The 12,426-nt window shown below is 40.6% G+C and overlaps 1 protein-coding gene across 1 annotated transcript in view; it reads right to left on the bottom strand.

Annotated features, from left to right (window-relative positions):
• The window catches only part of DCC (DCC netrin 1 receptor), an 808,121-nt gene extending 796,651 nt beyond the window's left edge, over nt 1-11,470 (bottom strand). Inside the window, exon 1 of the mRNA XM_060118369.1 lies at nt 11,344-11,470. Coding sequence (XP_059974352.1) covers nt 11,344-11,470 — 127 coding nt within the window. The remainder of the gene's footprint in view (nt 1-11,343) is intronic.
• Nucleotides 11,471-12,426: the final 956 nt, after the last annotated feature.

The raw sequence follows: 12,426 nt of genomic DNA, 5'->3' as shown, positions 1-12,426 counted from the left end.
ACACAATTTCACATTTGCATGTATTAACATAATGAAACATTAATTACACAGTGTCTAGGATAGGACCAGCAAAGCACTTCAATCAATCTCAATAACTTGCATCAGGAAGGTGAAAAACGCTGCCCAGCCTTATCAGAACCACATAATAGACACAAACACAGTCTCGGTGCCTGTTTTGGGTGTGATTTATAACCAACATCTGAAAACAAAAAGCAGAAAATTACAAGGAGACTAATCAATAACAGTTATCTTAATGATAGATGGACAAATTTTATTCTTTTGTTGGGCGGTATTGCAGTCTAGTGGTTTGTTTGCTACAGGGGATAAAGATTAAGCAGCTGCTCTAGAAAACCAATGAGGTCTGAAGATGACTAACTCCTGGGGTGCAAAGAGTCGTTACATTATCTGATTTCTCTCAAGAAACTGTGAGAGTTCATCTGAACAAGAGAAGGTGTCTTCCAAAGCCTCTCACACAGCCATTTCCTAACCCTTCTAGATTTTTGTTGGTCTTCCTGGTCTCTCCCCACACATACGTGTTGATCTGCTTAAGAAGGTCTGAATTCCACCAGGGCCATCCTTTATGCTTATGGCTAGCATGTGTTCTGAGTGATTACTGTTGAGCTGTGCCAGTTTTTAATTATGTAAAAATTCTTACACAAGGGTAAGAACCCAGTACTCACAAACATCTTCAGTATTTTACAACCTTGTCAAGAGTTTTTTGTAAATATAGATTATGGTAACATAGATGTATTTGGGTCTATAGAAGCCCTGTTCTTGTTGGATTTTTGCTTAGAACCATGGAAGATTAATAAGTAAAAAAGAAAAACAAAGGGCACCCCTTAGACCACGGTTTCTCAATGTTGGAACTACTGGCATTTGGGGCTGGATGACTGTATAATTCTTTGCTGGGGGGAGCTGACCTGTGCATTGTAGAAAGTTTAGCAGCCTATCTGGTCTCTCTTTACATGCTGGTACCCTTTCCTCTCCCCTTCCAGTTGTGACAACCACAAATGTCTCCAGGCCTTACCAATGCCATGAGGAAGAGCAAAACCATCTCCATTTAAAAACCACTGGCCCAGACCCTTCTGTACAAGAATCACATGTAATGTTCATTAAAAAAAAAAAAAAAAGTTCAGTAAAGATTACACAAAATTATTTGCTTATGTAAAAACTGTGTTATTAAATCTTTGAAATAAGTGGATTTTACTCAGCTTTAAAGTCAATATTTCAAGGCATTTGTAAAACATTTAAAACCGAGAAACCTAAATTTTATTCCTAATGATCCCATCCATACAGCATGGTCTTGGACAATGAATCCTCTTTTTTTTTTTTTTTTTTTAAATATCACTTTCTTCCTTTGCAAAGTGAAGAGCTTGGACTAAGTGATTTCCTAGTCCCTGCCAGGTCTAACATTCTGTGGGTCTATCATTAAAAGAACTGACTCATGTGGACTAGCTCTTGAACCAGGACCATCCATAATCCTCCCAAACATCACATCCAATGTGGGACTCTGACAGCGGTCAGTGTTTCTCACTGACCTCAGCATAGTACAAAATTGTAATCCCCAAAGAAGGAAAAACTGCATGCATTAAAATCTGAATGTATAATTCAGCAAAGGTGGGTGTAGTTCCTGTTTCTGGGTATTCAAAGAGACAGAAACATCAAGGGAGTAATAATTAGTTAGGGCTTCCTTAAAGACTTGGGCATGACCACCAAGTCAAAGAACAGGTAAACAACAACAAAACAGACCACTAAATCCAGCCCTAGATACTACCTATTTGCTAACACTTTTTCTTTTCTATTATAGTAGTTTTATTCAAGGTAGAAACTAGATTTAGAGAAAATAAATGCGTACGTACATACATACATACATACAGTTGTTAAAAATCCAGTTTTCCTGAATTTGATCTTATGGGCTATAAGGTCTCAGAGCACATGATCTCTGATTTGTGATTCTCAGAGCCCATTACTATTTGTAATCATTTCTCTAAATACACACTATTCACATAGATCCCTGGAGATTCTAGAAACCAATCTGCCCTTTTGATAGCTGTCGAATCCTTGTTTGCACCAGAGATGCAACAAGTCAATGAAATCATCCTTCAGGGCCCTCGACCCTGTCAACTATTGGCTATTGAAACTCATCCATCTGCAGGCCCTCATTTCGGCTCTTCCATGACTGATATGTGAGCTTGTGCATTCCTGCAACTGTTCATGTGAGTACAAAATAAAATGACAGGACACAGACACAACACTGTAATTCTCTATATCCAGAGGCTCGAATGACCTGCCTGCCAATATACCACAGTACGTTCCCATTTATAATGCGCTGATCTCAACAAAGAATTGAGGAAATCATCTGTCACATAGGTTGTACCTGTCTCTTCCCATTGCCTCTCAACATTCTAGAAGATGCATCAAAATACAATGATCCTCATACTTTCATGTATAACAATCTTGGGAGGCAAGAAAGGCAAACCACCTAGCCCTGAGAAACGGAGCACGTATGCAATAAAACAATACAGAGAAATTGTTAGTCTGCACACTTGGTGAGATATCATCTAAGCGTCACTGCACTTTAGCTGTTTCTGGTAAGACAAAGAACTTTATTTCTAAGGCTACAGGCACCAAACAATTGGGATCAGTAATAACTACTGATTTTTTTAAAAAATAGCTTATGATCTCTTCACAATACTTCTCACTTTTATTCATTAACAAAGAAGAAGGGAGAGGCAGGGTACACAGTTGTAATTCCATAGGAAAGGCACTTATAGATCCCAGGAACCTCATCCTTGTCAACACAAAAGCTAAATTGTTTTATGGCGACACACTGACACACTAAAAATGAAACCCTTCTAGTTTGAGCCCAAGCACTGACCAGACGTTAGAAAAAAAAGGTTTACCATTAGGTGAATGAATTGCATCACTATAAAGAAATGGGAGAGTTGGGCAAATAAACAGCGAATTCATTGCAAATGCAAAACCAGTCTTTCTCTCTAAAATGAAAGCCACAATAAAACTGATGGGCCATGGGTTATAGGTACGTTGTTTGAGGTTTTCAAAACCCAAAGATATTTTAAAAACCATAATCCAAACATAACCAAAGTGTAAAGCATTCATTAACAAATGTGTATACTTCAGCCTTGCCCTTCCAGCCAGCAGCAGCCACAAAATCCCCGTCATCCTCTCCCGACCAGCTGTATTTGGATACATTTCATGAAAAGTCACAGCTTCCAGATCTCATTTCCTTTCATTTCAGTGGATTTGGCCATTTCAACATAAAGAAATTAAAATTTAAAAATAGATAAATAAACGTATCTGAGGGTCATAAACCCGCAAGCTCAGCAGTTTTAATGTTTAAAATCAATGTTTAAGGTCCAACAGCAGGATTAGGTGATATTACAAATGTGGATCATTTTCTTCTTGGAGATGAACAAAGCAAACAGGAGGAGGAAGGGCAATCAAAGTTGCAGGATCCTGAAACTCTGTTATTCATTACACTGTCGGCTTCACGTCAGAACTGGCTGTCATGTTTCTAAGTCTTTATCCCAATCATTTATTAGCCCATAGCAGCTTCAGACAAACAAGAGATGCTCCTGTTGACCATATTAAAACGTGTTGGTCAGCTACAGTTATTTTCAAAAGAATGGTACTGCTTTCATGATCCAGTGACAGTAAAGGGCTGGAAGATGTCACAAGGTAAAGTAATTTTTAATTTTCAGAATTCATCACTGTGGATTTCCATTTCTGAGTGTTTTTTTCCTGACTGTGGAATATGGTGTTCCTGCAGCAACACACCTATTACTTCCGGTATCATATCTAAGAGATGGCTTCTATCAAAACAGATGAATACACTTTTCATCTTGAATTATATGGGAGAGACTCCTATTTATTAGACTCGTAAAAAATACCCAGGGATTTACTAAGCAAGAGAAATGTCAGGTGTGGGATGTTTGCCAAAGCTCATAGCTTTCTTATCATAATTATGATTAATAATGATGATAACATTTATAGCAGCTTCCATCGTTGCAACATTTTTAATCTGCTACTACACACTATGTTAAATATCTATTATAGATTCCTAGAATACTCCTTGCATCTGACCTATAATTTGGCGTGACCATTATCTCCCTTTTATAGATGAGTAGACTCATCTTGGTGGTTCAGAAAGGCCACATAATTTGACCATTGTCATTCAATCAGTAAGGGGCGGAGCCAGGACTTGAACTTGAGTCTTCCTGAATCTAGAGACTGTGCTTTTGATCAAAGGATTACATTTGGAATTCACAGGCCTGAATTCCACTGCAAAAAATTAAAATATAATATAAAACTTAAGAAAACCGTTCATGGCTTAAAATATTTCCAAAATAACTAGAGAAAGAAGAGACATATATACAAATAATGCTGAAGAATTTGGTGTGATGGGAGGCTAGAGAAGATGAAATATGGAAGAAGCGATATATGTGGACCAGCAGAGAAGATGTGAGATGACGCTACAACTAGTGAAATTGACTAAAATGAAGGTTCTGTAGTGGAGAGAGATGGGATTCAATAGAAAAGTGACCATACTATGCAAGAATCACTAGGTATCAGGAGAAGGAGAATTGCTAGGTTACAGAGACAAACTATTTATAAATAGTGGTTAAGATCACAGACTCTGGAGACAAGCATTTCTAGATTTAAACCCAATCTCTGCCACTTATCAGTTATATGACATTAGCAAGTCACTTATCCTCTTTTCTCTTCCATAAAGCAAGACTAAATGTCGCTACCCATCTTCTAGAGTGGTTGGGAATTTTTAAAATAAAGGGTTAGCATAAGGCCTGTAGTAAGCATTCAACAGGTGACCATATATCATGATCAACATTGGTCAAAATCTGATGACTCACTATCAGCGTGACCTCAAGCAAGTCACTTTACTTCTCTGTCATTCCATTTACTTTATCTTTGAAATGGGAATGCTATTGGAAGCTCAACCTGTTCCATCCGATTAAATGAGAAAATATGTGTAAAAAGATTTCAAAAAGTATACAAGTGTTATTACAAGATTGCTTAGAAGTGGAAACTTAACCATGAACATCTCATCCAAACAAAAGTGAGCAGCCATGTGTGTACCGATCTCTTCTGAGGAAAGGAAGGATTAAAGCTGAGGACCTGGTATTCATTTCATTTCCAATGTACATTTCCTATCTCTCTTGCCTTACCCAGTCTCGTTTCTCTCTCTGTAATGTCATCTCAGTCCAAACCATCTACTTCATTTAACACATGAAGTCCAAATTCCTAGTGAAGTAAAACTATCCTCTCCCATTGTGAGATAACAGGAAAAGTATATATTGGTCTCTGGCCCTGGTTCCTGGCACAGAGCTCCTGAAACCCCCGTAATTTCCTAACTGATAAGAACATTAGGAGTATCTTTAGTTCTAACATTTGATCTTTGATCTTGGTTCCTGACACAGAGCCCCTAAAACCCTTCTAATTTCCTGGGTGAAAGCAGTGTCTTTTGTCCTAATGAAGTGACTCTTGGTGGGCTCTTGGATGGGGGCTGGTCACCAGAAAAGACCAAAAGCCATGATTAGAAACTTGGAGTTTTCAGCCCTACTTCCCATTCTCCAGAAGGAGGAGAGGGGCGGGAAATGGAGTTAATGATTGATCATGGCTACATCCGAAGACAGAGCTGAGACTTCAAGAGGCAGTGCCATGCACAGTGGGGAGTGAGGTGTGTACTGATCACCTAGGCTCCCAGCTTTGCTCAGATCCTGGCATGGGCTGCCTTTTTGAGCCCTCCTTCGTCAGGAGCTCTGTCCACGAGTCTAGTGTTTATTTCCTCCTGCAAAAGGTGCTTCAGCCTCAGGGGAAGTGTGGCCACCTACGGGCAGGTATTCTTAGCTAATCAATCACAGACTACACAAGGGACTGCTATTGATGTGGCCTGCTGGGCAGTTGTCTACAGGGAATGTTTTGAAAGAGAATGGAGAGAATCCTTGGTAACCAAAATACTCCTCTTAGTTTCTACTTTGCTATTCCTGTCTTTAGTGAGAAAGCCTTTCACTGACCAGCAAGATGGGGTTTCAACAGCAAAAAATTCTGAAAGAGGTAACAGCTTTATTTAGGTTTATATCCTTATTGTTTCCTGAGATTCGTCTTTCGTAGCACGTAAGACTGAAGGAAAGCTGAGATGCCACCCAAGGAGAAGAAGTCTGTTGAGAGGGCCAGATGGAGTTGGGTGTGCTCACTGTGTTGGTGTATCTATGCTGATTCTGTGTGTAGGGGCTTTGAATGATGATTAACATAAGACAGTCTCTGCTTCAAGAAGGCTTTAGGCTACTATGAAAAAAGGGGACACAAGGTTTAGTAAGCATACAAATAACTGCTAAAGGACAGAAAGTAAATAAGATGTATCGATCATATTATTCTCTTGGTAAATCTTGGGAAGATGTCTGGATCAACTTAAGTTACTATTTCAAGGTGAGGAGAGCTGTAGAATTCTGAGGCCACCTGGCAAAATTTGTGAAGTAAGAGGAAAAAAAAAAAAGAAGCTCAGGTGAAGTAAAACAGGCATTGAGATCAGATTAAAAATAGGGTATGAGAGAGAAAACCTATTAAAACAAGAGAACAGGGGCAGTTAAAGGAAAAATAAAGTTGTATTTGGTGGAGAAAGTGATGGGTAGTCACTGGAGGTCTGACATACTCACAATCATCCCTCTCTGGCTCTTCCCAGCCCAGTGTTCACAGCTGTGACATTGAAGATTTTCAGCTCATAAAAGCCACCATTTCTAGTCCTGAGACAATGCTGACCAGGCAGCTTAAAGGGCTCAGGCTCACAAGCTGGTGGGTCTGCAATTAGCCATGTTGATGTAAATCAGGGAATTAGGGTGCCTGAGGGTGAGGTTTAGGACCACTCATCTTTTCACTTCTAGAATTTGTCTTGTGTGTCTTTGTGATCTGGAGTTCCAGTATCAAGTGATTTGTCTGACCTCAAGTATCCCAGTTGTAGGGACTTCCCATGGCCCAGTTTCACCCTCCAGAACTCAGACAGAGTGCTTTAAATATGGTCTTCATGTCCTTCCTGGGATGGTAATTTGGTCTGAAGGACTGCTAAAGCAATGCCTACCCTTTTTTAGGCTTTTCTCCTTTACGTTCTAGCCTACCCTTGAGGTTCTACAATTCCTCAGTTTTGGCCTACTTTCTGACCCACAGTAATTATCCCACTTATGGTAACAACAGACAGATTTTATGCTACCCATAATGACATAATCACCAGTAGATCTTCTGATTTGTATTTGTGTTGAATTCTGTGTCTAATTTATCATGACTGCATTTTGAAGTTTTTTTTTAAATTATTTATTGACAATAGAAATATTCCATTTGAATTTTTAAAATGTAGTCTAGAAATGAGAGCAAAAATATGTAAAATAAGAGAGAAAACAAAATTAGTGGATCAGTTCTAGAGCTCCAATCTCTGAAAAAAAAAAAAAGAAAAAAAAGAAAGAAAAAAGATTTCTGGAACATTTTATGAAGCTAATGGAAGAGAAGACATTATTGTCAAACTAATTCAAGAAAATTCCCCAGAATTGAAGGACACACAAATCCATATTAAACAGGTCTATATCCACACCATGACAGATATCCCTAACAAAGGATGTCTATCATAAGACTTTAGGTCACTGCAGAGAAAGGGAACATCCTGTACATTTCCAAAAAGAGACAGACAAAGAGACCAAGAGACAGAGAACCTAAAAGAATCAGATATCAGAATGCATCAGATTTTTTCAAAAGCAAATGTGGAAGCTGTAAGACAATAGAGCCATACCCTCAAATTGTGATAGGAATCCTATACCCAATTTAACTACTAATAAAGTGAGAGCGTAGAATAAAAACATTTTCTGATGTGCAAAGTTTTAATTCTACCACCCCCATGAATCCTTTCTCAAGAAGCTACTGAGAGACATAATCCACCAAAAGGAGAGAATAAAGAAGACAAGAGCTTCAGGAAACTGGTGCTGCATACAGAAGGGAAGAGGAAGGGGTTCTCAGAATGGTCATGAAAGAAGACCTTGGGTCATAGCAGTGCCCACTGAGTAGCAGTCAATCTTTTCAGACTGGAGCAGGTCAGGAGTCTATGGGAGTGAGTGCCTCAGGAAGAGACAATCTACAGATATTGTCTGAATAATTGGGAGGCGATTTAGGCTCGTAATGAAGAGAAGAATACATTAAAACTAAAAAAAAAAAAAAAAAAACCATACAAAGGACAATGATTAACTCCAGAGGGAAAAATTATACTGGAAAGCAAATGTATGCACAGTATAATCTGCTTCAGTACTGTAAACACTGAATATCGATCTAAACAAAATTAAGATAAAACTTTATTGGGAATGTGAGGATGCCAGGGCACATATAGGGTAAAGGTGAATGGGTATGAAAGGAAATCAACTATATTTGTCACAGTGGGAAGTCAGTAGATAATGCTCAAAATGGAAAAATTAAAAAGGAGTAATGTATGTGTATTACTTAGAGATACAGAGAAAAATTCCATAAAAATCAGCTAGAGGAATTCATTTTTTTAAAATTAATTACTTTTATTAATTTTAGCTGTCTTGGGTCTTCGTGGCTGCCTGTGGCCTTTCTCTAGCTGCAGCGAGCAGAGGCTACTCTTCCTTGCGGTGCACGGGCTTCTAATTGCTATGATTTCTCTTGTTTCAGAGCACGGGCTCTAGGCACGCGGGCTTAGTTGCTCCGCGGGACATGGGATCTTCCCAGACCAGGGCTTGAAGCTGTGTCCCCTGCATTGGCAGGCGGATTCTTAACCACTGTGCCACCAGGGAAGTCCCTCAATGCGGTTACCTCTGTGAAGGGGAGAAGAGTTGAGATGTAGTGGCAAAGGAGTGATGTTTTTACAGCAAGCTTTGCAGAACTCTAGCGCTCTTGAAATCATGTGCGTACATGACTTTGATAACAGTGAATGCAAAATGCATTTTACCTAATTCTAAAAAGTGATTTGAGGTACCTCTATGGCCAGGAGACCATCAAATTTGTACAAGAATCAGGGGTCAAGAGGCATGAATGAAGAGGATCACTGAGACTTTAATAATGGTGATATTTTTCCTTAGTGAAGTCAAAGTCTCCCCACCTCGTCTGAGGTCAATAGCCAATTGTCTGTTCACAGATGACCTAGGTTTTCTCTCTCCAGGTAAGATGCCATCTGAGAGTTAAAAGCTGGCTTCCCACACCTAGGACCTGTTTTCATAAAATCCAGTGTCAAGCTGATAAAGTCAAATCCGACCTGACCCTTTAGACTTCGAACAAACGCAAGTGTAGCCCCCCACTGTCCTGTTAAACACAGTCGGTTTGCTCATAATAAAGCTCTTTCAAGAATTTTGTGAGCTTGACGGGAAAACAGAAGGAACAGCCCAACATTAAATTATTCACTTGAATGACTTTCCAAATTGAAATCACAAAGACTGCAAGTACAGAGTTGTAACTACACAGGAACCCATTTGGAATAATTTCAGACCTGAACGTCGCCATACGGTCCTGTTGATTTCGATGGGGCAAGCTACTCATGGGGACAATACTAGGCAGATGGGCTAGTGGTGCCAGAGCCCCTGCCAAGGCCATCTCTGTCCTGGCCCACTTCTGGTGCCCAGATACCCTGTAAGGATTATATACCTTCTTAAGGGGGCTAGAGGAGCCCAAGTCGGAATGGAAGATGTGTACATAACATTAGTTATCCTTCAGATGAGAGGATTTCTGCCACGAGGACCATGTGGCTCATCTATAAGGTGATTGCCTGCCAGAAGAATGAACTCATTTGCTACAGTCAGATGCTAGCCTTCTCTCAGCCAATTATATAGGGAGCTGGAAGAAGCAGTATGTTAGAGAATCCTGTGGGAGAGACCCATGCATGTTCATAGCTCAAACAGAGTTGTACCATGTTAGAGAATCCTGTGGGAGAGACCCATGCATGTTCATAGCTCAAACAGAGTTGTACCATGTTAGAGAATCCTGTGGGAGAGACCCATGCATGTTCACAGCTCAAACAGAGTTGTACCATGTTAGAGAATCCTGTGGGAGAGACCCATGCATGTTCATAGCTCAAACAGAGTTGTACCATGTTAGAGAATCCTGTGGGAGAGACCCATGCATGTTCACAGCTCAAACAGAGTTGTACCATGTTAGAGAATCCTGTGGGAGAGACCCATGCATGTTCATAGCTCAAACAGAGTTGTACCATGTTAGAGAATCCTGTGGGAGAGACCCATGCATGTTCACAGCTCAAACAGAGTTGTACCATGTTAGAGAATCCTGTGGGAGAGACCCATGCATGTTCATAGCTCAAACAGAGTTGTACCATGTTAGAGAATCCTGTGGGAGAGACCCATGCATGTTCATAGCTCAAACAGAGTTGTACCTACGTGGTTTCTAATAACAAGTGAAACTGTCATGTCATTTTCATGGTTGGAAGACATCTTTCCTTACATCTCATCTCATCTTAATTTTCTCTTCTTGTCCCGTGCAGCTTTCTGGTAGGATACGGTGTGCCCTGCTGGTTCAGAGGCACCACAGGCCACTATTTCTAGGTCTGAGAGACTCACACTTTTCTAGGAAGGCCTTCTCATCCTGTGTGATAGCACTTCCAGAATCTAATGAGTAAGCACGAGAGTCAAGGCAGGGCATGCCCATCTGCACAAATCAAATTCTGGACCTATATTCCAAACAAGAATAAAATTCCCAAATTTTTAGTAGCAAATAAGCAGAGATATATAATAAAATCCCCTTTCACTAATTTTAAATAAGATCCATTTGAAAGTGATTTTCATTTCATCTTTTTAAAAAGTCAGTGCTATCTAGATGATGGAGTATACAAACCTCCATTGGAAAAAAAAAAAGTCTATTCAGTCAGGATTGTTTTTCAGCCTGGGAAATAATCCACTGGGGACCCTCCCCATCACCTGCAAGCAGCAGGAATATATGGAATGTTTCCTGGGTAGCAAGGTCTCTACTCTAGCCACTTCTGTCATCTTATCATATTCAGCCCACAGGTGATACTTTTCTGTGCCTATCTCTTCTCCACATATCAACCAGTGGGATCACATAAAATGAAATTCAGGGCTTCCCTGGTGGCACAGTGGTTGAGAGTCCGCCTGCCGATGCAGGGGACACGGGTTCGTGCCCCGGTCTGGGAGGATCCCACATGCCTCAGAACGGCTGGGCCCATGAGCCATGGCCACTGAGCCTGCGCGTCCAGAGCCTGTGCTCCGCAACGGGAGAGGCCACAATAGTGAGAGGCCCGCGTACCGTAAAAAAACCAAAACAAAACAAAAAAAAATGTAATTCAGAGCTTGCCATTCCTCTGCTTAAAACTTCCTGGGGAGTCCTGTTGCAGGGGCTCCCAAATCCTGAACGTGAACCACCGTGTGCGCACCGCTGGGCTCCCGGCACCATGCTCTTCATCCCCCACCTTGATCATCATGTCACCACAGCGGCTTCCTTTCTGCCCTCTGAACTCACCACTCTGCCTACCTGGAATGATCTTCCCATGAATAGGAGTGATCTAATTCCTATTCACCTTTTGATTTCAGCTTAAATGTCATTTCCTCAGAGAAAAATTTCCTGACAGACCCGCAAGTGAGAAGAAGAACCCCTCCGCCGCCACCAATGTGATTCCCTCTCAGCGTAAGAGGTATAGATAGCTTCCTTAACAATCAGCACTAATAGATTTGTTTTTGCATTTGGTAGGCTAACACTGATCTCCCCCATTGAAGCAGAAATGCCATGAGGATGGCTTCTGTTTCTTTATATTCACCTTTCTACACGCAGCCCTAGTAGACTGCCTTGTACATCTCAGGGGTACAATAATAATTTGCTGCACCAATGGATGAGTGGATCATCTTCCTCTCTGAGCCCCTAGGATTCTTGAGAACTAACACAAAACATTCTCTTAAACACTCTCTTTCTATCTATTGCAGGCCTTAGTATGTTTTTAAAGTTGATTTTTTTTTCTTTTTCTTTTTGGCAAGGTGTCTGTAGAGGGTTGAATAGTGCTCCCCTGCCAAAAAAAAATGTATAACCTCTTGGAACTGAGGTGAATGACTGTGGTTTTATTTGGAAATAAGGTCTTTGCAAATGTAATCAAGGATCTCCAGATGAAATCATTCTTGCTTTGGGGTGGGCCCTAAATCCAATGACTGTTAACCTTATAAAAAGGAGAGAGGATACAGAGAGACACAGACACACACACACAAAACAAGGTCATGTGAAGACGAAAATAGAGACCAGAGTGATGCAGCTACAAGCCAAAGAATGTTCAGGATTGCAGGAACCACCAGAAATGGGCAGAAGCAAGGAAAGTTTCTCCCCTACAGGTTTCAGAGGGAGAATGGACAAGTCAATGGATCTTGACTTTGGACTTCTGGACTCTACGACCGT

This window comes from Mesoplodon densirostris, chromosome 15 (assembly GCF_025265405.1).
Source record: "Mesoplodon densirostris isolate mMesDen1 chromosome 15, mMesDen1 primary haplotype, whole genome shotgun sequence".
Lineage (NCBI taxonomy): Eukaryota > Metazoa > Chordata > Mammalia > Artiodactyla > Ziphiidae > Mesoplodon > Mesoplodon densirostris.
The sequence above is the reverse complement of the archived record's forward strand: the minus strand, read 5'-3'. Positions and strand labels throughout refer to the sequence as shown.